Source organism: Poeciliopsis prolifica, unplaced genomic scaffold (assembly GCF_027474105.1).
Source record: "Poeciliopsis prolifica strain line A6 unplaced genomic scaffold, Auburn_PproV2 SCAFFOLD119, whole genome shotgun sequence".
Lineage (NCBI taxonomy): Eukaryota > Metazoa > Chordata > Actinopteri > Cyprinodontiformes > Poeciliidae > Poeciliopsis > Poeciliopsis prolifica.
This window is the reverse complement of record NW_026562494.1, coordinates 486,341-511,690: the sequence shown is the minus strand read 5'-3', so window position 1 is coordinate 511,690 and position 25,350 is coordinate 486,341. Positions and strand designations below refer to the sequence as shown.

At 43.2% G+C, this 25,350-nt stretch overlaps 3 protein-coding genes and 1 pseudogene across 3 annotated transcripts; 2 read left to right on the top strand and 2 right to left on the bottom strand.

The window, feature by feature from the left end:
- Window positions 1-6,539: 6,539 nt before the first annotated feature.
- LOC129354864 (zinc finger and SCAN domain-containing protein 2-like) lies at window positions 6,540-8,729 on the bottom strand. Its single transcript, XM_055024396.1, has 3 exons — window positions 8,605-8,729; window positions 7,867-8,022; window positions 6,540-7,300 (listed from the first exon to the last, which is right to left on the bottom strand). The coding sequence occupies exons 1-3, from the start codon at window positions 8,645-8,647 to the stop codon at window positions 6,540-6,542; spliced, it is 960 nt and encodes a 319-aa protein (XP_054880371.1). The 5' UTR covers window positions 8,648-8,729.
- An 867-nt stretch (window positions 8,730-9,596) lies between these two features.
- LOC129354826 (formimidoyltransferase-cyclodeaminase-like) lies at window positions 9,597-17,150 on the bottom strand (annotated as a pseudogene).
- Window positions 16,026-22,220, top strand: LOC129354863 (adhesion G-protein coupled receptor G7-like). Its single transcript, XM_055024395.1, has 14 exons — window positions 16,026-16,111; window positions 17,137-17,481; window positions 17,528-18,439; window positions 18,864-18,968; window positions 19,041-19,153; window positions 19,227-19,367; window positions 19,474-19,562; window positions 19,975-20,117; window positions 20,246-20,359; window positions 20,436-20,626; window positions 20,714-20,866; window positions 20,943-21,055; window positions 21,689-22,043; window positions 22,203-22,220. The coding sequence occupies exons 1-14, from the start codon at window positions 16,078-16,080 to the stop codon at window positions 22,218-22,220; spliced, it is 2,826 nt and encodes a 941-aa protein (XP_054880370.1). The 5' UTR covers window positions 16,026-16,077.
- On the top strand, window positions 22,147-23,519 carry LOC129354862 (adhesion G-protein coupled receptor G7-like). The gene is made up of 4 exons (XM_055024394.1): window positions 22,147-22,284; window positions 22,351-22,509; window positions 23,055-23,211; window positions 23,328-23,519. The coding sequence occupies exons 1-4, from the start codon at window positions 22,220-22,222 to the stop codon at window positions 23,517-23,519; spliced, it is 573 nt and encodes a 190-aa protein (XP_054880369.1). The 5' UTR covers window positions 22,147-22,219.
- Window positions 23,520-25,350: the final 1,831 nt, after the last annotated feature.

The following is a 25,350-nucleotide window of genomic DNA, read 5'->3' as shown; positions in this document are numbered from 1 at the left end:
AGGAGTTGAGGACACATGAAATCACTTCCTGTCTCCTCTGGTGGGTTTCAGGTGAGGTACCGCTCACCTGAACAGCGCCCTCTGCTGCACTGGTGCTGCTTCTCTTCTGGCTGTTGCATCCAGTGGAGACCACAGCTCACCTGGAAAGAGATGAACAAGTCATTATTGATAATTATATATGGCAGATGAAATGCAGCAATACTGTGAAAAGTTCATTACTAAATAACTAAAAACTCTCCAGAGTTTCTCCTCCTGCCTCTTATGAATCGTAGCTTCAGAACCTTGAGCTGCTTTTAGCCTCTATTTAGCTCAGAGTTTTGAGCCGAGGCTCCAGAAATCAGGTCATTGTCGTGTTGCTTCATGTCTCTGTTAGGAAGGACTCAGTTTTTCTAAAACTTGTTGAATTCCAGCGTGTAAATGAGTCTTTGTCTGTGAAATGTTTGCTACCTTCAGGGTGAGTCCTTTGCAGCAGCCATCTTGGGATTCTGCTAAAGAAGAGGCCCGCCTCAAACACAGCTCTTTAATAGAACCGGCTGCACTTTGATTGGCCGGGCAAATTGAGAGGCGGGGCTTCACTGGTTAATTGATGAACTGCTGGATGTAAGGGCGGCCATTTTGAAAGCTGCTTTGGTGCAAATGACTCAATAAATAAACTTTGTTGGCAGAACAGCAAAAGTTTGACTGGATTCTTCTTTCCACACCTTTTAGTGTAAAAGTCACATTCTTTAATAAATTATCACAAACTCTTGTCTCATAATTCAAACTGTTGACCTTTGTTATTCCAACTGTAATTTTCTGTTTTCTCTCAGTTGTTTTCTCTCCAGAGAATCTCCACCTGCCAGAAAACACAAAACAAGAGACTGATGCTGTTTTCTGGTCCAGGAAGCTCCAGGTGAATAACTCCATACAATCTCAAAGTCATATTTATTGATGTTTTCATTCAACAGAGGAGAAACACGTAAAACTAACAATCCCAACAATACAGAGTTTTAACATCATTAAAGAAATCAGTGTAATTCCTATACTAAGAGATTTATTACTATAAATGATAATACAATAAATCTCCAGCCCTTGTTCTCGTGTTTATCTTTAACTTTGAGGAAAACCTTTTTCCACAAACATCACAACTAAAAGTATATTTTAGCATTTCTGCTTCAAAGCGTCTTTCAGAGTCTTTCAGATTCCACATCCATCCCAACCTGAAGGTTTCCATCTTTGTTCATTCTCAGCAGTTTTGTTGAAAGATGACTTTACGGCAGATCTTTTCCCACAAACAGATACGGTTGGTCTTCCATGTGGATCTTCATGTGTCTCTTTAAGCTGGACTTCAAGGCCAGTCTTTTTCCACAAATATCACAACTAAAGGGTCGTTCACCTTTGTGGCTTTTCATGTGTCTCTTTAAACTAGACTTTACATTAAATCTTTTTCCACATTCATCACAAGCAAAGGCTTTTTCATCCTTGTGGATTCTCATGTGTGCCTTTAAATTGGACTTTATGCTAAACTTTAAACCACATTCATCACAACCAAAGGGTTTCTGTCCTGTGTGAACGCTCATGTGTACCTTTAAATTAGACTTCAAGTTAAATCTTTTCCCACAGACATCACAACCAAACGGTTTCTCCTCTGTGGATCCTCATGTGTCTCTTTAAACATAACTGTAAGGAAAATCTTTTTCCACAATCATCACAACTATAGGGTTTTTCTTGTGTGTGGGTTCTCATATGTGTTTTCAAATGTGACTTTATGCTAAATCTTTTCCCACAAACATCACAACCAAATGGTTTTTCACCTGTGTGAATTCTCATGTGTCTTTTTAAAGCTGACCTTTGGGAAAATCTTGTTTCACAATCATCACAATGAAATGGTTTTTCTCCTGTGTGAACTCTCATGTGTGTCTTTAAATGTGAGTTTAAGGTAAATCTTTTCCCACAGACATCACAACCAAAGGGTTTCTCTCCTGTGTGGCCTCTCATGTGTCTGTTTAAAGAGGCACTGAGGGAAAATCTTTTTCCACAATCCTCACAGCAAAATGGTTTCTCTCCTGTGTGAACTCGTGTGTGTTTCTTTAAATCTGAACTTGAATTAAATGTTTTCCCACAGAAATCACATGATAATGATTTCTCTCCTGTGTGGATTTTTGTGTGATTGTACAAAGATGACTTTAAGGAAAATCTTTTTCCACAAGAATCACAACCAAAGGGTTTTTCAGCAACATCAACTTTTGTGCTTTTGCTTAAATGCGATTTTTGATGAATGCCTTCATTTTCCGAGTCTGATAATTGTCTAAACTGAGATTCATGATGGTTCCAATCATCATCATCATCATTGTCCTCTTCATCCTCATCCTCCTCTTCCGTCTCTGAATTGCTCAAAGTTCCTCCAGCAGTATTTCTATCTGGGTTTCTGCTGGATTCTGCTGCTTCACTGATCTCCACCTCAATCTCTGCTTTTATCTGGTCGCCTGAGCTGCTGGTTGAAAGATCTCCATTTTCTGTCTGTCTGATGAAGCTGAGACAGCCCTGGTTTCTCTTCATCATCCTCACTATTTACATAAACAATATTTAATGGGAGTCTGGAATAATCCGGCTCGTCCTTCACTCTGAAGAGCTCCTCTTCCTGCCTGCAGCAAGTTTTATTGTTTTGCTCCTGCGTGTGGAGAGGATCCACGTCAGGACTCTGATCTCCTGGAGGCTCTTCCTTAACATCTGCAGACACCAAACACATCACATGCATGAAGAACAACTTCATCTTGACAAAGTTTCAGAGATGCCAATTATGAACATTAATAGCCGTTAAAAGCTCAGTAGTTGGTCTGTCTTAGATAATCAGATAAATAGAAACATAAAACAAACCATTTGAAGTTCAGACAGAAGAGACCAGATGCACTACACTGTTAGCTTCAGAGAAAACACACACACACACACACACACACACACACACACACACACACACACACACACACACACACACACACACACACACACACACACACACACACACACACATCCTTACTGCTGATCTGAGCTGCAGTCGATGGAAACCTGTCGTCCGTCTCCTCCTTCACTCTGAGCTGCTCTCCTTCCTGACTCACACAGAGTTCTTCCTCTTCCTCCTTTACCTGGAGGCGCAGCGCCTCCTGCTGGTCCATATCAGTACTCTGGTCTGCAGGAAAAACACAAATATTATGAACAACTTTTACTTCATGGTTCTCCGGCAGTAAAGACTCGAGTTAAAGAGGAGTAGTAAATGTTTCCCTTTCCAGTGAAGCAGATGGTTTGGGAAATTAGATGTTGCTAATTTGAATATAAAACTTATCTAGCAACATAATTTGTGTCACTATTAACATTCTTTCTGCACATTTTGAAGCATAACATCAGAAAACATTGAGGAGAAACTGCACAACTTGTAATAAACTAATGTAAAAGTTTCCACATTAGTTTGAGCTGGTTTTGATTTTTTCTGAAAACAGCCACCATGTGCTAAAGAGGAAATGGAAACAGGTTTACTGAACATGTCCCAACATAAAAAATGTTCCCACCCACTGCCTTACCAGAGGCACAAAACTCTGCAACTTTTTTATCTGTATGACTTGATGGTAATAAGTGCAGTGAACATTGTGGATGTATTAATATATAGTTTATAGCAGTTTAAAGCTCATTAAAGGATTTTCAAATCCCAAATGATGCAACATTTAACCCATGAAGGAAACCTTAGAGACCGTAGAGATGTTTGCTTCTCCTCCCAGCAGAGGGCGCCACTGGGATACAAACATGAAAGAGTGTTTTCAGGGTGCAGACTAACAATGTGGCTGTTTTTAATTAATTCTGTCAAGATTCAATAGTTTACAAATTATGTAATTTTTGGGTTATTTTCCGTCTTTTCCCCTAAATGACCAAAACTTCACATCAACTGAAGGGACATTAAACAGCATATGTACTTTAATCTGTCCTCACAGATGTCCATTACCAAATATAAACATTGTGTTCATCATTTTAGGTAATTTGACATAAATATGTTTTACAATGTTATTTTTGCAACTTTTTATTGAGCAAAAACACTGAAAGTATTGCTACTTTTACTTCTGTCCATGTAGACACATATAAATTTAATTACTATTCCGGATAATAAAAATGTAGTTCTGTCAAGTGAGAAATCCATTTTTGATATCTAAAATGCAATCGTGCAATTTCAGACGTCACCGATTTTATGCTAAATAGGCCTGCCATATTACATATCTTCTACCGTAATAAATCGACTACTAGCGCATCTGAATCTGCCTCCGCCGTGGCCTCATTTATCTCGGCCTCGATTGTTTCACCGCCGTCAGATGAAGCTTCTGTCGTTTGAACCTCTAAATTAGTGAGCAGAAACTCCTGCGGATGTTCCTCCATCCGCCATCTGGCTGAAAACGACCCTAAACCGGAACATGAAGAAGGAAACGCACCGACCTGATGCGAGCAGCAGGACTCTGCTCTGGAAAACGTCCTCCATCTTGTGACGTCTCTTCCTGCTTCCCTCCAGCTGAGCCTCAAACCGGAAACTGGTTTCCAGAGTTTATCATCATCGCCGTCACCATTATTATCATCATCATCATCTGCTGCTGCTGCTGCTCGCTTCCCACTGCTGACGGAACGAGAACAATGGCGGAAGAACCCTGAAGGAGCACGAGGGGGCGGGGCCAGCGGAACCGGAAAAACGGAACCAAAATTATGGTTCCGTTTCTACTCTTGTTTACAAACATTCCGTTCCAAAATTAATATTTAGTGAAACATTTGATTTGCACATGTAGCGTTTTAAAAGTTAAATAGCGACACGAGAGTTAAGATAAATGTTACAATGTCAACCATTTATTATGGTTGCAAAATAAATGGTTACAATGATATATATAGTCAATAATATTGAGAAAATTTTTGTCTGCTTTGCTTTTATGTAAATTTGGATTTTTATTGATATCAACATTTTTGTGGTTAGAAATGGCTGAAGTTACACATTTCTTATTGAAATACATGGAAGAAGGTGGTGCAGTGCTATGCCTCACCTCTGGGGGCGCTGTGTTACAGACAGGAAGTGCATGATCATTAATGTTTATTTAATATCGCAGGTGTTTTTCTTCTACTCTTTGAAAAGACTGGAAACAATATAAATAAAAAAATTAGAACATATTGTTGGAAAAGAAAAGAACCATTCAATGCCTCTTTCATCTTCTGCTTCCAGATTTTTAAAAACAAAATTGAGAAAAAAAACAAGGATTTGTCTTTTGTGTGTTTTTTTTACAGTGTTATATTGATGGATGATAAGTTTCATATGAAATAAAGAAATTCAACCAGAGAGGTCAACCACAGAAAACATTTCAATTTTAAGAAATCAAATAGTTTTCTTTCTATCATATTGTTGAATTGCATTAAATAATTAAAGCACAATAAAATGTCTTCATAAATTTAGGTCAAAACTGAAATATAATCTATATTGCATTAAAATGTTCAAATAAAATAAGAAAGGATTTCTGATTAATGACTAACATCAATAAAAATAAGCCACACACAGAAATGTGGGTCACATCAAAATCCTCAGGAAATATTATCAAATCGAACAAAAACAAAATCCTCAGAATCACCATTAGTTTTATTAACTCAGGCAGCAAAAAAAAGCTTTTTCAATCCAAAAAATATTTAGTGATACTTTTATTCAACAAACAGTGGAGAAAACAGTAAAACCAACAATACAGATGGATTGGAGAGTTTTAAACATCAATTGGGATTTACAATGACAATAAATTGTAATTCTTATGGTAAGAAATGAATCACAAAAATTATAGCAGATATCCCCAAACCCAATGTTCACATATATCTTTAGACTTGATTTTGAGGAAAACCTTTTTCCACAAACATCACAACTAAAAGTATATTTTAGCATTTCTGCTTCAAAGCGTCTTTCAGAGTCTTTCAGTTTCCACATCCATCCCAACCTGAAGGTTTCCATCTTTGTTCATTCTCAGCAGTTTGTTGAAAGATGACTTTACGGCAGATCTTTTCCCACAAAAAGATACGGTTGGTTCCATGTGGATCTTCATGTGTCTCTTTAAGCTGGACTTCAAGGCCAGTCTTTTTCCACAAATATCACAACTAAAGGGTCGTTCACCTTTGTGGCTTTTCATGTGTCTCTTTAAACTAGACTTTACATTAAATCTTTTTCCACATTCATCACAAGCAAAGGCTTTTTCATCCTTGTGGATTCTCATGTGTTCCTTCAAATTAGAATTTGTGCTAAATTTTAAACCACATTCATCACAACCAAAGGGTTTCTGTCCTGTGTGAACTCTCATGTGTACATTTAAATTAGACTTCAAGTTAAATCTTTTCCCACAGACGTCACAACCAAACGGTTTCTCTCCTGTGTGGATCCTCATGTGTCTCTTTAAACATAACTGTAAGGAAAATGTTTCTCCACAATCATCACAACTAAAGAGTTTTTCTTGTGTGTGGGTTCTCATATGTTTTTCCAAATATGAACTTAAGGTAAATCTTTCCCACAAACATCACAACCAAATGGTTTTTTTTCTGTGTGAATTCTCATGTGTCTGTTTAAAGAGGCACTGAGGGAAAATTTTTCCACAATCCTCACAGCAAAATGGTTTCTCTCCTGTGTGAACTCTCATGTGTTTCTTTAAATCTGAACTGGAGTGAAAAGTTTTTCCACAGAAATCACATGATTTCTCTCCTGTGTGGATTTTTACGTGATTGTTTAAAGAAGATTTTAAGGAAAATCTTTTCCCACAAAAATCACAACTAAAAGGTTCGTCAACAATGGGAATGTTTCCATGTTTGTCTAAATGTGATTTTTGATGATTGTCTTCAGTCTCAGACTCTGACAGTGGTTTACCCTGAGATTCATGATGGTTCCAATCATCATCATCATTGTCCTCTTCATCCTCATCCTCCTCTTCCGTCTCTGAATTGCTCAAAGTTCCTCCAGCAGTATTTCTATCTGGGTTTCTGCTGGATTCTGCTGCTTCACTGATCTCCACCTCAATCTCTGCTTTTATCTGGTCGCCTGAGCTGCTGGTTGAAAGATCTCCATTTTCTGTCTGGTGCTGATGAAGCTGAGACAGTCCTGGTTTCTCTTCATCATCCTCACTATTTACATAAACAATATTTAATGGGAGTCTGGAATAATCCGGCTCGTCCTTCACTCTGAACAGCTCCTCTTCCTGCCTGCAGCAGGTTTTATTGTTTTGCTCCTGCGTGTGAAGAGGATCCACGTCAGGACTCTGATCTCCTGGAGGCTCTTTCTTAACATCTGCAGACACCAAAACACATCACATGCATGAAGAACAACTTTTAGAAAAGTTTGTTTTAATTGAATGAGGAAGACAGAAATACATTTGGATTTAATTGCTATGATCAACACATTAATATAAGAAAACCCATTTCAAAAATGAAGAAATGTTTGATCATGTCTTCAGGTGATGGGGGCAGAAAGGTGGAGCTCTGCAACATCTGCACTTCAATTCACTTCCTTCCTGGTCAGTTAAACTCATTGATTTAGACTCTAACAAGTAGATTCAGAGAAATTTATCACATATTGTCTTTTGGTTCTGTTTCTCTGTGTACTTTCATTAAATGAGCCAAACAATTCTGACCAGACCCAAATTTCTGGTGAGGCTACAGAAATAAACTCAGGGAAAATGAGTCTTTTTAACAGTTCATTTGATGAAGCATTTCAAATGTTATTATGTGACTTAGAAGAAACAAAACTTTCTATCTCAGTTTGGACATAAATGGTTTTGGGTTCATTAATGTGTTTTAATGTCTTGGTGAATTAAGAGACATTAAGAACACACACATACACACACACATCCTTACTGCTGATCTGAGCTGCAGTCGATGGAAACCTGTCGTCCGTCTCCTCCTTCACTCTGAGCTGCTCTCCTTCCTGACTCACACAGAGTTCTTCGTCTTCCTCCTTTACCTGGAGGCGCAGCGCCTCCTGCTGGTCGACACCAGCCTCTTTCTTAACGTCTGCATAAAAACATGTTATAACCTTTGTGATCACCTTTGACTTCAGGTGATTCAAACATGACATAATGAGCGTTTTCAGAATCCACCAATTTATACTTTAATTATATTTTATGTATTCTGATAATAAAAGTAATATTTTAACATTAACAATATTATTAATATTATTAATGGTATTTACTTTTCCTTGAGTAAAACAGTTGAACTGCTACTTTATTTTATCCAAAGATAAGAATATATTTAGTTATTGTTCTAATTAGTCAGAATATAAATTATCCTTCCAGTCAATGTGTCTAATTACAAAGCATTTTTAGATATCTAATCTATGTAATTATTGATAATCAGAGGAAACAGATTGTTATTAAAATGGCTCCTCCGCCGTAATACACCGACTACTAGCGCATCTGAATCTGCCTCCGCCGTGGCCTCATGTATCTCGGCCTCGATTGTTTCACCGCCGTCAGATGAAGCTTCTGTCGTTGAACCTCTAAATTAGTGAGCAGAAAACTCCTGCGGATGTTCCTCCATCCGCCATCTGGCTGAAAACGACCCTAAACCGGAACATGAAGAAGGAAACGCACCGACCTGATGCGAGCAGCAGGACTCTGCTCTGGAAAACGTCCTCCATCTTGTGACGTCTCTTCCTGCTTCCCTCCAGCTGAGCCTCAAACCGGAAACTGGTTTCCAGAGTTTATCATCATCGCCATCACCATTATCATCATCATCATCATCATCTGCTGCTGCTCGCTTCCCACTGCTGACGGAACGAGAACAATGGCGGAAGAACCCTGAAGGAGCACGAGGGGGCGGGGCCAGCGGAACCGGAAGTCCGGAACCAAAATTATGGTTCCGTTTCTACTCTTGTTTACAAACATTTGGAGAAACATCTGAACATTAGGAAAACATTTATAGTTTTAACTTTTTGTTCCAGGAAGTTTGGATTTTATTTATATTAAAGTTTTTTTTAAACTTTTGAGAAAAAAAATTAATATCATTTGTGCAGAATAATAGATTTAGGGATTCATTCTGCTTGTAACTTCTGATTATATTTATGGACATAAAATGATAAAAAAACATTGAACTTCTACTTGTTGTTATTGTTGCATTAATATCCCAACATCACCAGATCGTTACAGCAAAGGTTTCATGGAGAACATTTAACTTTTCAATGTTCATAATAAAGTCCACTTTCTAAATTCTGAGGAATTGAACCCACAACCTTTTTAGCTGACATTTGTTGACATTAATCTGTTTATATTGAATATTAACTTTTCACTGGCCATCTTTAGGTTTGACTTCCTGCTTCCAAGGTTCAGTTCATGGTGATCATTTATTATACAATAAACTTTACCTTTATGCTGATGATATTCTGTGAATTTTAATTTTTATAGGACCAATTTCAAATGAATAAACATCTGTTAAAGTTAAAGATGGACTCAGAATGAATGATGATGATGCAGGACTTTGTTTTAAAGTGTAAGCGATGATTTGTAGTTACTGTCCTGAAGTAAGCAGGTCTTCATGAACTTTAGATGTTAAATAAAAAAACTAAAAACTTTTATAAACTTTGAATTTATTCTGCAGATCGTCTCAGGTTTTGTTCTCAGGTTCTGTTCTCAGCTGCGTCCAGGATGGACGTCACGCTGTCCTTGGCTTCCTGCAGCAGCTCAGAAACCCTCCTCTGCGTCTGAAGCAGAAACACAAACATCGTTTAGTGAAAACCATCAGAAGAAAGGTGAAAGGTCACCTGTGACTTACAGCCAGTCTGAAGGCTTCGTCTGAGACGTCTTTCAGGTTGATCATGACGTTGAAGTACGCTCCATAAACGGCCGTTTCCAGAGCTTTAGCTGCAACCTGGTGAACACAAACAGATTCTAGATCTGAGCAAAATTCATTCTGATTCAAACCTTCAGAGAAAAGCTGTTGCTCCAACTCTAACCTGAGCATCAGACATGCAGCCGATGTTCCCGAACAGAACCATCTGCTTCAGAGACGGCCACAGGACGCTGACCTTCTCAGCCAAAGCCAGCGGGACGCCGACGGCGCGCTTCAGGCCTTCCTGCATCGCCGCTTCTCTCCTGTAGGTGGAGACAAAACGCAGTCCAGAAAAAGCAGACAGACAAGCAGCTGAAGACTCAACATTCATCCAGACACGTGACCTGCTCCTGTCCTGGGCTGTGGACTTGGGCATCTTCAGCGCCACCTGAAACAGACATGATCACTTCTTAGGCAATGCACCACACAGCCTGTAGGTGTCTCTGTTGTTGAGTCATCTGGAGCATCAACAGGTGGCGCTGTCAGGTGGGAACTGCTGCTGCTCACCATGTAGCCGTTGAAGGCGCAGAGTCGGCGTCCACCAACCCCAGCAGTTCGTTCATGGCCTGATGGAACGGAGGAATCAGCTTCCTCATCACAAAGTCCAGGTTCTCAAACTGCCTCTTTCCGTACGTCATCTGCCCACCATGGCACCCAGTGCTGCCCCCTACAAGACGGGGCACACCTGGGATTAAAGGTGACCTGTTCTACTTCCTTCAACAGGTTAGGCTCTGTGGACTATACAAATCACGTTCATTATATTTTTTCACAAAATCAGTCTTAGATCCTCAGTTTTCACTCTGATCCAACTCAGCTTCACATTTACACATCAAAATGGCTGCAAAATGGATGTGCAGTTATGTAACGGAGCATATTCAAAAAGCAGAAGTGGAGCTCCTGCACAACCACCCAGAGCAGCTGGTCTCTGGGTATCAGATCAACAAGACTCCTGTCTTTTCCAGAAGCCAAGCCACAGAGTGGAACAGTGGAAACCCGCTAGAGCTAGTTTCCACTAGCTACAGCTAGTTTCCACTAGCTGTAGCTAGTTTCCACTAGCTCTAGCTAGTTTCCACTAGCTACAGCTAGTTTCCACTAGCTGTAGCTAGTGGAAACTAGCTAGAGCTCAGTTTGTGTTGCTAGGTAACGGGGCAGTGCCCGCTGATTTGTGGTTTTTCAAACACCAACAAACTTTAACTCTTTACCATAAACTGGCTGGATGTTTTTAAGAGCATAGTTTTTAACCAAATGGAAACATAAAAACATGTAAAATATGATTTTTTGCGTAAGGGTTCCCCTTTAAATCGGCTCCCTCTGCTGGACAATCTCTGAACTCTCACCAAAGCGCCAACGGCGGCAGAAACGGACCCTCCTCCTGGAGCGGCTGTTCGTGCTCCAACGCTGCGGACAAACTGCTGCACAGTCAGAGACACGAGCCCGCCTTCTTCCTGTGACCTCACCATGTACCTGTCAGGTAAGACACGCCCACATTAGCTGCGCTCGCTGCTCTGCTGCAGGCAGGAGGGATGAACTCACTCTATGATCCTCTGCTTCGGGTTGAAGGGACCCAGAGAATCCAGGCCCAGTTTACTGATCACCTGCAACCAACAAGGTGAGGCTGATCAATGTGTTCTATGGCAAGCTGTTTAACATAAAATCAGTTTTTGTTGGACAATATGTAATTGCATTCTATATATGTAAAAAATGCATTTAGGCAATTCTGAATGTAATTTAAGATTTCAGTAATAATTCAAGATATATTCAATGACATTTTTGATCAATCAAATTTCTTTTGGTTTTGTTATTAAATGTGTCACAGTCCATAATTACAATTTAATATCTGAACCAGAACTATAACTAGTCAAAAACATGAGTTACTGAGTCATTATTTGGTCTCAACATGTCTGCAATTTAAATCTATTTACATATTTTAAATTGTCACCAGTCGGAACAAGCAGCGCAATATCTAAAATTTATTTTATGACTCGTTATAATGTAATTGTAGAAATCTGAAATGTGTTTCAGATACTCAATAATTCATTGTAGAAAATTCTAATTCAAGCATCTGACCTCATTTCTACAAGGCAGAAGATAATTAGATAAACCTTAAAGTGATGTGAAATGTCTGGAATGTGAGTGAGATGAAACTGATTTTATCTTAAAATTGCTTGCCATAGACCAAAGCTTTGTCCACTGACCAGCCGGACTTTGTGCTCCTCTTCGATGATGAAGAGCTGCTCTGTTTCATGTAGAAGTCGGCGGCGTCCAGCAGAGCCTTCAGGGGAATCAGACCGACGATCTGGGATCCGACCACAGGAAGCTTCAGCTCCTGGACGCCACAAACAGGAAGTCAGACTCACAGGAAGTGATGGCGCTCAGGCCTGTTGTGACCTCAGCAGCCCTGACCTCAGCGACCCCCAGATCTCCTGGTACACGGCGTGGAGCGGCGTCAGCTCAAAGTCCAGGATGTTGGTGGACACCTGGGCCAAGTTCTCCTCCTGCAGGTACCAGCCCAGACCCTGGACCTTCTTCAGGAGACCTGGCTGCTCAGAGGCACACAGGAAGTTACCACATCTAGATATGCACACATAGATAAACACATCTAGATATACACACATAGATAAACACATCTAGATATGCACACATAGATAAAAACATCTAGATATGCACACATAGATAAACACATCTAGATATACACACATAGATAAACACATCTAGATATGCACACATAGATAAACACATCTAGATATGCACACATAGATAAACACATCTAGATATACACACATAGATAAACACATCTAGATATGCACACATAGATAAACACATCTAGATATACACACATAGATAAACACATCTAGATATGCACACATAGATAAACACATCTAGATATGCACACATAGATAAACACATAGATATACACACATAGATAAACACATCTAGATATGCACACATAGATAAACACATCTAGATATGCACACATAGATAAACACATCTAGATATGCACACATAGATAAACACATCTAGATATGCACACACAGATATATAAACACGGGAAAAACCTACGACATAAAACCTGATCAAAAATATGAGGCACAAGATTAAAGCTACTGGAGAATTAAATAATATAAAATGATTATCAAACAATTTCTTCTTTCTAATTTGTAAACGTCTCAAATTTACTTGATTTTCCTGAGGAAGCATAAAAAATGACACATTCTGGTTGTGAGATTCAAATCCTCCATCGTAATAACATTTAAAGCAAGAAAAACCCAAAAATAACAGGAAACAGTATGAAGTGGGCTTTTATTCTGAAGTTCCACCTTCAGGAAGTTGCAGTTTTAACTAAAGTAGTAAAAGTTTGTCCCACCTGGTCCTTTCCTCGGCCCTGTTCGCGGACGTCCAGGGCGATCCGATGAGCCTGCTCTTTGGTGCCGATCAGGTTCACGTTGTACGCGATCAGGAACTTGCGAGCTCCGGTTACCGTGGCGCCCCATGATGGTACGAAGAGGGCGGGGCCAAAGTCAGGGGCCCACTCTGCACTCTTCAGCTGCAGCAGAAGAAGAAAGCTGATGGATGTGAGAGTTTGGATCCAGAGGCGGCGCATCGTCTCACCTTGTCAGGTAAAGCTTCGTACTCTCCGGATCGAACTGACGGGAGATTCCTCCTGGACTCGGACCGAGCCGCTTCGCCGTACAGATACACTGAGGACGGATTTGGACATCTGGACATTTGTCTACCATTTTTAACTTCTTATATTTGAACATTTTTGACTTGGACATTTTCAGTTTCAATATTCAAACATTTAAAATTTTATGCTGAAAAATTCCAGATTTCATCTAGAAATTTCAGAGAATAATCTCAAAATTGAGTTTTTTTCTTGTAAATTTATGCATTTTTCAGCACTTTCAGTTCTTTTCTCAGACATTTTTGAAAATCTGAAACTTTATAATGTTTTTTTCTCACAAATTTGGAATTTTTCAAGTTAAGAGATTTTCATGTTTTCTCAAAAATTTCTGAGATGAATCTAACATTGTGAGAACATTTTGGAGTAACTTTCCTCCTAACACTCCGTGGTCTCTCTCTCTCTGTGTGTGTGTGTGTGTGCATGCGTGTGTGTGTGTGCGTGCGTGCGCATGCGTGTGTGTGCGTGCGTGACTCACCAGGAACGTGCAGCGTCTCCGCCAGCTGTCGTCCGAACTCGTTGGCGCAGTGGACGCAGTCGTCCATGCTGACGTTCTGGACGGGGATGAAGGGACAGACGTCCAGCTCCGGTGCGCGGATGTTCCCCTGCAGCAGAAGCACACCGTTCCCAGAGGTTCGGTTCGGTTCTGCAGAGCGGCTTTGGACTCGCACTGACCTGAATGTTTGCTCATATCGATGAGGCCGAAGGCCCGGCGGGCGGCGCTCAGCGCCCCCTGCACCACCGCCTCCGGGGGGCCCACGAAGGTGTAGACGGTCCGGTTGGTGGAGGCCCCGGGTCGACGTCCAGCAGGCTGCAGCCGGCCGTGTCAGAAATGGCGGCGGCGATGGCATCGATCACCTGAGCAGGAGAGCAACAGCTGAACCCAAACGAACCTCAGGCTGCTCACACCGGACCGGCTCAGTCCAGACATTCTTGGCTGGGTCACTTATTATGTTAGCATGTAAAATAACCAAATTTAAAGAAATAATAATAATCATTGAGTTTCTATACGATCTGTAAAGCTGAAATTCGTCCAGAACCTGTCATGTCAGATGGGCTCCTACCTTCTGGTCTCGGCCCTCAGAGAAGTTGGGAACGCACTCCACCAGCTGAGCCATGGCGTCTGCAAAGCCTGACCCAGTCTGACCAGTTCACCCACAGCTCAAACATTAACTGGGACAGAACCACCGGATCCGCTCAGTTTGGAGGCTCGGTGCTGCACCCTGCAGGCCGGGCAGCGTCTGTCCTGCAGGGGGCGCCAGAGATGGAGTCCATCAGGGCTGCATGGTTTAAATGTTTGTGATTCAAACAGAAAGGTCAAAGGTCACCACGTTGATTCCTTTCTATTTGACTGAACCTTATGCTGCCGGAGTTCTGGACCCGCTCCAACCAGAACCGTTACATCAGAACCAGACGCAGAAGCATCTGATAAGTTCTGACCCTGCAGAACTGGGTCAGAATTTATCTCACTGACTGGGTTCAAGTTCAAACTACACTGGTGCCGGGCATTTGAGCAGCACAAAGTTGTGTTTCAGAGATATGAATAAATGTTTCCAGAGGTCATGAAAGGTCAACCTGCCCCCTCAAACACACACACACACACACACACACACACACACACACACACACACACACACACACACACACACACACACACACACACACACCTTCTTCAGATCAAACTGAATTGGTGTAAATCTACGATGCTATATTTGTGCAACAGAAACATTTTACACAAACTACTGATTGATGGTGTGAGGGGCTGGTTGACCTCTGATGACCTCTGGGTATTTTTTTGATTATTGTGAAATGACAGCAGCACAAAGGAAAAACATTGCAGCTCAAATGTGGCACAAACATTTGACTACAGTGTGGTTTAATTTGGGGCGGCTTGTTGACCTTTAACCTTTGATTCATATCTTCAAAACAAAAGCAGCACAAACAAAAATCTCAACAGCACAAACGCAGCACAGATGATGGTCAACAATTTAGTTCCATTTCCTAAAAGTGGGGCATCTGGTTGACCTTTCATAACCTCTGGAAACATTTATTAATATCAGCAGAAATGAACATTTTTGCAGCACAAATGTAGCACAACTTGTATTTCTGAGGTCTACACGCCTCCCGACCCGACCTGCTCCTTTCTCCAGCATGTTCAGCATTTGTGAAACGTTTCGTCTGGATGTGATCGATCAGACTGTAAAGGTGAAAGTTCATCCATCTACATCCCAGAAATCCTGAGACAGGCAGAGTCGTGGTCAGGTTATGGATGACCTGTTTCCTGTTCCTCCTAAATCACCAGGAGTTTTTCCAACTCTTCAGATTCTTTATAGGTGACGAGTAAGGAAGCCACAGAAATCCACCGAACTAAAAACTAAGCTGTGAAAAGGGAAATCATTTATGAAGTTAATCATAAATGATTAGAACTGTAGCTTTGCAGCACTTCTAGGCAACCTTTGACCTGTTTTACAAAACATAGCTGAGTATTTTCTCACCAACACTTCCTCCTGCGCCGCTCAGCTTAAGGCGCCAGACATGAAGCTGTGACATCAGCGTCCTGCAGCATGGAGGCCTGGATCTGCATCGTCGTCACGCTGGGTAAGAAAACCAACTTCTCTCCTGTTTGTGCTGCAGTCAATCTGTAACAGAGTCGCTCAGTGACTCACATTAGCCTTTAACTTTCTGGTCAACTTTCACTGGAATTCTCCCAGATTAGTGAGAATCGTCAGTTTGGCCGTCGGCGTCTTCAGAAACGTCCGCAGAACCTTCAGGCATCATTAGACACTTTATTAGGCTGATAAACTCAGAAGAACTCAGGTTCATTCTCACCGTGTTTATAAATGTTTTATAAAAACTGAATTGCTTGCTCACAAAAATATTTATGGAGCTCAATATTTATCTTGCTAACTAAATAAAATGTTTAGCTGTCTGACTAAATATTGAGTTTGGAGCAAAATGTTCAAATTGGAGCTAAAATTTAAGTTGGTAAATATTTTCATGCCAATTAAATATGTAGTTTGAATTGTGATATTTATAAATGTCTGAATCAAATGGTGACAAAATGACTGAAAATGAAGCTCATGTTTTCCTGCCATTATTTCTGTGTTTTTGTTTGTGTAACTTTCCGAATGGACCTGCTGATCCGTTCGGTTCTGACTCATGTTCTGAAACTGGTTGCAGCCAGTTGTGGCTAACATTGTAGCCGTGAGTGAATTATAATAAACACAACCAAAATCCTGTTTTTAGGCCTTTTTCCTACATGAGCAGACAGTTTCTGAAACCTTGTCACAAGATTCCTGACTTTAGACGCCATTTCTCAGAGTTATGGGGACAATAAAAGTTTATGCTGCTCCAAGAGCCAGATGGTGGTTTTTTTAAAGGTTTAGGAAGCTACTTTAATAAACTTATGAACTGTTTGTTATTTTCCTTTGGAAATAAATCAATTTTTAATTTGATTAGAAGTTTCAACAAACTCTTGGACTTCATTTAACTCAGATTTCCATGAGGCGAATCGAGGTCAGTAGCTGGAAGGTTCTAACTCCCTGCATGACGTTGAGTTCAGTTATTACCTTCAGGTTTATCTCATTAACACAACAAACAATAATCCAGATATTTCCTTCCAGTTGTTCCTGTAGCCAACGCTGTAACAACCACAGCTGGATCTACAGATCCTCCTGCTTCACTTCTGGAGCAAACAGTTTCCACCATGTTGACCGACGATACGACTGGAGCAACACACAGTCCCACTACTACTCCCACTACCACAGCAGAGACCTGGGCTCCTGATATTGATAGAATTATTACAACTACTATTAGTGGTACTCCCACTGCTCCCATTACTTCCACTACTACTCCCATTACTCTCACTCCTATTCCCATTACTACTCCCATTACTTCCACGACTATTCCCATTACTTCCACGACTATTCCCACTACTCCCACTACCACATCCACTACTACTTCCACTACTACTTCCACTACTACTCCCATTACTTCCACTACTACTCCCATTACTTCCACGACTATTCCCATTACTACTCCCATTACTTCCACGACTATTCCCATTACTTCCACGACTATTCCCATTACTACTTCCACTACTACTTCCACTACTACTCCCATTACTTCCACTACTACCCATTACTTCCACTACTACTCCCATTACTTCCACGACTATTCCCATTACTACTCCCATTACTTCCACTACTATTCCCATTACTACTCCCATTACTTCCACAACTATTCCCATTACTACTTCCACTACTACTTCCACTACTACTCCCATTACTTCCACTACTACTCCCATTACTTCCACTACTACTCCCATTACTCTCACTCCTATTCCCATTACTACTCCCATTACTTCCACGACTATTCCCATTACTTCCACGACTATTCCCATTACTTCCACGACTATTCCCATTACTACTTCCACTACTACTTCCACTACTACTCCCATTACTTCCACTACTACTCCCATTACTTCCACGACTATTCCCATTACTACTCCCATTACTTCCACTACTATTCCCATTACTACTTCCACTACTACTTCCACGACTATTCCCATTACTTCCACTACTACTCCCATTACTTCCACGACTATTCCCATTACTTCCACGACTATTCCCACTACTCCCACTACCACATCCACTACTACTTCCACTACTACTTCCACTACTACTTCCACTACCACTTCCACTACTACTTCCACTACTACTCCCATTGCTCCCACTAATCCTACTCTCAATACTCCCATTACTCCCAATACCACTAATATTACTCCCAATACTACTACTCATCCTCCCACTACTCCCACTGCCACCAATCCTCCCACTGCTGCTCCACTGATCTGTGCCAATGGGGAAGAGGAGTACGGGGTCTGTGTGTGTCCTGATGAGTGGACGGGGGAGACATGCTCAGAGGGTAAGGCCTGTTGGAGTCTGTTTCTTGGTGCATGTGGACACAAAAAAGTACTGATAATTGGACATGGAGTCAGAAGGTCAGAGTTCAGATGGATCCAACACAATGGATACAAGTGTCTTACCTGGGCTGGGCAGAACCAGAACCAGACTCCTCATTTTAGATGAAGATGAGAGACACCAGAACCAACGATGAAGGAGTTGAGATCTGGACCTGGGAGGTCTCCTGTCGAGGTTTGGGGGACGGACAGTCCTCACAGAGCCTCTTCAGTCAGAAGGAGTTTTATTTATTTTGGGGCGCTCACCCCAGATAAGACATGGGAGTTTTAAAAATAATTCAATTTCCCATCAACACCAACATTTCCCCTCATTTCTTGCTACTTCTGGTACTTCAGAGGAAACTCATCTTCTTTGACATCTTTTTACAGAAAATTTCTGCAATGAAACAACTTTAGGGAAATTCAGATTTCCAAGGACAGCCATTGGTTGGTTTGCGTACTCAGAGGAAGAATGTGACAAACATACAGTTGGAGGTAACATCCACAGATTAGTCGGACCTCAGTCTTCTTCTTCCTGCATCATTTTAAATCCAAACATGTCCTCAGCTGGAAAGCCCCAGGCTTCGACCAGATGTCTGGTCAGGGATGGAAAACCTCAGTTTGAGAACCCACCGCGAGTCCTTCAATGTGAACAGACGCTCAGCGACATTCAAAGAAACGTGAGAATATCAGCATAACCAGTCTGATGAGAGGAACTGAAGATTTCATCATGAAGTTTGTTTTGTCCGTCAGCTCACCAGTTCTGCAGACTTGGAGGTTCTGGCGTCCAGCGCTCAGCTTCTGACGTCCAGACCTGCAGATCTGAAACCTGAAGACGTCACCATAGCAGCTCAGATTGCCAACACGCTGCTGCTGTCGCCAAATGCCTCAGAGGTAGGAAATTCTGATGGTAGGACATCAGCCAGTGAACGTGGCTTCATACCGCGGGAAGGAGCCACTGACCCGGTCCTGACTCTAAAGTTCTGGTTCGTGTTTCCAGACCGTCAGGGTGGCAGCGGTTGCTACCGTCAGTCAGCTGCTCAAAGCCACGGAGTCCGATGAGAAGAAGGAAACCAACACGTCTCAAAGGTAGGCAGACATCGATTCTGTACTTCCTACTGGGTCAGAACAACGGGTCCGCCGCTCCGACCGCATCTCCGATACTCTGAGGTTTAGAATTGGTTTGGTCCCAACGGGCCTGGAGAGTGACCAGTGAAACCACTATGACCATTTAAAACTGAGCCAGAACCTGGATGGTCTTTGGTGGTTCGGTGTGGACTGTCTACATGTTCCAGAGGCTCTGAACATGAACAAACTTGATGACTGACAGAAACATGAGAACTTGTGTGAAACAGTCCAAAGAAAGCAGAACTAAAACCTTCAGGCATCAGAACCTCGGTCCAGTTGGCAGGAAGGTGAACATGTTTGAGTCAGAGCTGCTGTGCTCCCAAACATCTGATGGCCTGACATCTTTAATGTTTGATTCGTTTCTCATGCTCAGCTTGACGTTGACCCTGGATCAGCTCTCTGTGAACCTCAGCCTGACCAGCAACTCGTCCCAGCTGGTCCAACCCAACCTGGTGGTCCAGTCGGCTCAGATTCCAGCATCGGACACCCAGGGAGTCCAGTTCACCGCCTTGGCAGGTCAGTGGGTCGCTGCATCCCAACAATGGAGCCTGGAGCTTTAGTGATTCTGGTTCGGGTGCAGAAATGTTGGATTCCCTCTGGTTTTTATGAACTACTAACCCACTGAAACTTCTCGTGGTCTTCAGGGCAGTCTGGCAGTTTTGTAGCCAACAGAATTCGGTTGAACACCAACGTGTCAAAGGTCACCGTGGACCAGGGTTTTATTGCTGACGCTCTGGTTTACATCCGCTTCCCATCAGGTGGGTTCCCTGCAACAGAGAACATGTGACTTCCTGTTAGCAACAGCTGACCCTCGATTTGTTCCTCCACCTCCAGGCAGCAGGGCGGAAAGGCGCCAGCAGGGGTCCAACGTCTCTCTGGGCTTCGTCCTCTACCAGAACAGCCGCTTCTTCCCGTCGAGGACCTACAGGCGGCGGCGGGCCAGCCTCAGGGTCCTGTCAGCCAGCATTGGGGGTCCAGACCGCAGCATCGTGGCGGAGACTGTGGAGATGCAGTTCCGAGTAACGGTACGAAAACCAAAACCAGTTCATCACCTTTACTGGATTTACTGGGATCATCAGATGTGAAGAAGGTTCTGGTTCCTGCTGTTCCAGCTGCCGAATAAAACATCTCTGCACGACTTCTCCTGCGTCTTCTGGGACTACGGCAAGGTGGACTGGAACACCTACGGCTGCCACAAGGGGAACTCTTCAGACGGAGTTCTCAGATGTTCCTGCAACCACACCACCAACTTCGCAGCTCTCTGGGTGATTTACACTCTCCAGAACCAGAACAGTTCAGCGTTTCTTCCAGGATTTAAGGTTCTGAACAGATTCCTTTCAGTCTTTCAGAGAGAACTATGAGTACACAGAAGCCCTGGGTGTGCTCTCCATCGTGGGTCTGTCTTTCTCCATCCTGGGCTTGGTTATCACCATCATCCACCTCCTGAAAGAGACGTAAGACCATGCTAGCTGGCTGCTTCAGTTCAGTGGCTCTTTGGTTAACGAACAGCTTTAACGCTGCTCTAGCATGAGGAAACCATAACAGATGTTTCCAGATGTTCTCCCACTAAAGACAAAACCTTCAGGCTGTAGATGGTGGCAGAGACCATTGGTGTGATAAAAAGCTAGCTCCGCTAATCCTGCAACAAATAATCATAAACGTTATTTTGGGAAACTAAAGTGCTGCACCAACATGATAATTAGCAAAGGCTAGGCTAAAGAAGAACAGTTGCTAACCAAAACTTCAACACAGATGCCAAACTTCATTCAACTGAAACGTCACAAACCAGTTAACTAAATTAGGGTTTTAGTCTTAATCAGGAAAAATTATTTAGTTGAATTTTGGCACCAATTTTGGATAAAAGCTAAATCTAAGCTCTGCTGATCCTCACATTAAAGCCCAGATGACCTGAAACCAAATGTTCTGCCTCAGAAAGCTGAATGTGAATTGACTCTTTGTCATGTTTTACTTCACGTTGTTCTGTCACATCAAAGCTTCATGAGGAACATTTAGTCGGTTTGTGGTTTAGTTGGTTTTCAGGAAACATTTTGAAAACCAGTTGATCCTAAATTCTTGTTTCTGCTCAGTTTTCACATGAAATCTGGTCCGAAACGAACCAAGCTGACCTCCAAGACGACTCTGCTCTGCATCTGCTTCAGCCTGCTGGCCTTCATCATCACCTTCCTGTCTGGGGTCCAGAACTCCGGACCGGATGTCGGTTCCGAGGATTCGCCCAGCGATCAGAACCGGATCCTGGACTCTGACCTGCATGTGGAGCCGGACCGCGGCTCCTGCACGGCCGTGGCGGCGCTTCTGCACTTCTTCCTGCTGGCCACCTTCTCCTGGAACAGTTTGTACGGAACCCAGGTGGTTCTGCTGGTCCGATCCATGCAGCGCAGCCTGCCCTCGTACTGGACCCAACTCAGCTGGGGGGTCGGATGGGTACGACACTTCAGATGCCAAACACCTCAACTTTGTTCAAAACATGCAGAAACTGTCTGCAGAAATAAACAAAACAAACATTGATTGATTACAGAATAAATATCTGACCAGAACCAGAACCCTGACCCGGTTTTGCTTCATTTTGTTGTTTCTGGTCAGGAGTCCCGGCCGTTGTGATGGCGATCACCCTGGCAACGACCTACCGGGTGGAGAACCCGCTGGCATACAGACAGGAGGAGTTGTGAGTCCTGGTTTGAATGGGTTCTGGTTCTGGTTCTGTTCACTGACCACCTGGATGTTTCTGCAGCTGCTGGCTCGCTGCTCTGGACCTGAACAACCACTTCAGCTTGGGGAAGCCCATGTTCTGGGCCTTCATAGTGCCGCTGGGCCTGGTTCTGCTCTACAACGCGGTTCTGCTGGGCCTCATCTCCCTCACCACCTGCAGGGTGGATCGAAGGCTCACCAGGTGACTATCGCCCCCTGCTGGACACTGTGAGCAGAGCAGCAAAACAAAAGGGAAAACAATTCATTATGACATCACATCTAAAAATAAACCAGAAAATTAAACATATTTTTAGTTTCAATAACATTAACTATAAATCATGTGATTGAGGAAAACCTTTGGATACATTTTCTTTTTCATACTATTAACAAAATATGTCAATAATAATCTTTTTGTTTATTACTGTTAATTATGTGTTTTAGTTTATTACTGAACAATATAAATATATTTCATTGAGTAAATGTTTCAACAAGGTAAAAATATTAAGAGAGAAAAACATGAATTAAGCTTCAAATATGAGTTTTTAAAACATTTTGTGATTTCAGACATAAAACTAATAAATTGTATTTTTTCATCTTAAACTTTTAATATTTATGATAACAGGAAGTTATAAAGTAGCTGCAGATCTAAATAATTTCTCCAGAGATTCATTATCCAGATGTGTCAGTGACTGTCTGGTCATAATGTTGTGCCTGATCTCTCTGGTTCTGGTTCTGTGGACCCGGCAGCACCAAGCGCTCCCCCCTGGCCCAGAAGTTCCTGATCAGTTTCTCTCTGGCGGTTCTGCTCGGTCTGTCCTGGACTCTGGGCTACCTGGTCCTGGTTACCATGGGAACCGCTCACCTGGCCTGCAGCATCCTGTTCTGTCTGTGTACCACCACCCAGGTAGGGTCCAGTCCAGGTCCAGTCCGGGTCCGGTCCGGGTCCGGTCCGGGTCCGGTCCGGGTCCGGGTCTGCTGCGACCCGGCCGGACCCGGTAACGATCCGCTGTGTCTCTGCAGGGCCTGCAGATCTTCATCCTGTTCACGGCCAGAACCAGAAGCTTCCGGTCGCAGCGGCCCGTCCCGCTCGCTACGTCTCCGCCGCCGGGTACAACCCTCAGGTCCACAACGTACCACCTGTGGAAGAACCGGGCCGAAACCAGAACCTCAGACATGTACAAGAACACAAGAAACCAGGAAACCAGCATCTAGAACCAGGAACCGGGCCAGAACCGGCATCTGGAACCAGGAACCGGACAGAACCGGCATGTAGAACCCAGCCGGTACCGCTCCAGTGGTTGATCAGAGATGTTTGTACTTTTTATTTTCTATTCTTCAGTTTTATGAAATCAATATTATTGATGAATTATTGAACATGAATAATTCCTGATCAGTTTGGATATTTAATCTGGTTCTGATCCAGTTTGTCTTGTTTTATTGGTTCTGAACTTTATAATGTTTTTATAGAAACTCAGATTTTTATATTTTATTGTTTTTAATCATCTGAACCATTAAAAATGTTCTCAGTTCTCCACTGTGGTTCTGTTGGGTCCGGTTCTGTAGAACCCAGTCTTGGTGGTTCTGAATGGTTCCAGTGGGGGGCGCCAGATCTCCACCGCCACACAGTGAAGGTTCTGTTGGTTCTGAACATCCCAGATGAAATAAACTCCATGAACTGGGTTCTGTGGAGGACGGGCTGAATAGAACCATCCGTCAGGAGACTCCGGACCGGCCGAGGGATTCCCGCTGAGTCAGAACCAGAACCAACAGCAACTGGTCCAGAATCACCTCAGAACCGAGCTGAGAGACGACCCAAACAGAGGAACTGGATGAGTCCAAACCCGGACGGCTCAGCTGCTAATGATGAACAGAACCGGTCCAGACGTGACCAGAACCTGTCTCGGGACCGACCCGATGTCAGAATCTGGACCTGGTTCTGTTGGTTCAGGTCGGTCACGTCCAGCCCTGTAGCTCCGCCCCCTCATGTTACACTCAGGAACCGGTCCGGGTCGTTACGCAACCGCCCAGAACCCTGTGGTCCAAATGAAACAGAACCCACTGAACATGTGGTTCTGATGAGTTTACCAAACACCTGAAGTTCCAACGTGTTCTGTTGTTACATAACCGGGCCGCCGCAGGCCCGTTTCATTCCTCTGTGTGGGCGTGCAGCCGGGCCGGGCCGGACCGGGTGGGACCGTCTGGTTCTGATCTAACTGAACAATGAGAGGGACAAGAGTGGACCTGACTGGAAACACATGTGGAGCTGGGCCTGTGGTTCTGCTGGGGGCGGACCCGTTTGGTTCTGAAGAATCTGATACATTTTATGGCAAGTAGTCGACGAAGAGGAGGATGAAGACGAGGATGAAGAGGAGGAGGAAGAGGAGGAGGAAGAGGAGGGACAGAAACGTCTGTCCTCTGGGTCAGAAAGGTTCCCAGGAAGTTCCTCAAGGGACCGTTATTGATGTTGCACAATGCGGTTCTGGTCAACGCGGTTCTGGTCAATGTGGTTCTGGTCGACGACCTGAAGGGTTGGAGGTTTGAGTCCTTCAACCCTTCAGGTGAACGGATCAGAACCGGATCAGGACCAGAGGAGAGAAAGTTCCACCAAACTGAACAGTTTTACACCAAAACCAAAGAACCTGACAGTTTGGACCGAACCGGGTCACTGTGACCTCAACACCCAGAACATCATCACACAGACCGACCAGTGGGTCAGAACCAAACTGGGACTGATCCAGTTGGAACTGGGATCTGGTCCTGGTGTTCAGACCAAACACTGGGATTCGCAGACTTACGAGTCAAACCAGAGTCTCTGTGGACGGACCAATGAGGGAGCGGGACCAGCGTTGCCATTGGTTACCATCAGGTCCAGTGACGAGCATCTGGAGAAGCTTCAGCTCAGGTTCCACTTCCTGTTCTTCATCCTCCGGAGGAAGAATGAGGCGTTTGGTACCAGGGTTCAGCTAAAGCTCTGCTGTGGAAGCAAAGCCCAAACTGTGGTTCCCCCCGCCGTTTGGTCCCCCCGCCGTTTGGTTCCCCCGCC

What these genes read in the sequence shown, in the direction of transcription:
- LOC129354864 (XM_055024396.1), bottom strand. Translation starts at nt 8,647, where the DNA reads ATGGAGGACGTTTTCCAGAGCAGAGTCCTGCTGCTCGCATCAG. An exon ending in AGTCCTGCTGCTCGCATCAG is followed by an intron (nt 8,023 to 8,604) that starts GTCGGTGCGTTT and finishes GTTTTTATGCAG; the next exon opens with ACGTTAAGAAAGAGGCTGGT. An exon ending in GACTGCAGCTCAGATCAGCA is followed by an intron (nt 7,301 to 7,866) that starts GTAAGGATGTGT and finishes TGGTGTCTGCAG; the next exon opens with ATGTTAAGAAAGAGCCTCCA.
- LOC129354863 (XM_055024395.1), top strand. Translation starts at nt 16,078, where the DNA reads ATGGAGGCCTGGATCTGCATCGTCGTCACGCTGG. An exon ending in CTGCATCGTCGTCACGCTGG is followed by an intron (nt 16,112 to 17,136) that starts GTAAGAAAACCA and finishes ATTTCCTTCCAG; the next exon opens with TTGTTCCTGTAGCCAACGCT. An exon ending in GAAACCAACACGTCTCAAAG is followed by an intron (nt 19,563 to 19,974) that starts GTAGGCAGACAT and finishes TCTCATGCTCAG; the next exon opens with CTTGACGTTGACCCTGGATC.
- LOC129354862 (XM_055024394.1), top strand. Translation starts at nt 22,220, where the DNA reads ATGGCGATCACCCTGGCAACGACCTACCGGGTGGAGAACCCGCTGGCA. An exon ending in GCATACAGACAGGAGGAGTT is followed by an intron (nt 22,285 to 22,350) that starts GTGAGTCCTGGT and finishes ATGTTTCTGCAG; the next exon opens with CTGCTGGCTCGCTGCTCTGG. An exon ending in GTGGATCGAAGGCTCACCAG is followed by an intron (nt 22,510 to 23,054) that starts GTGACTATCGCC and finishes TGGACCCGGCAG; the next exon opens with CACCAAGCGCTCCCCCCTGG.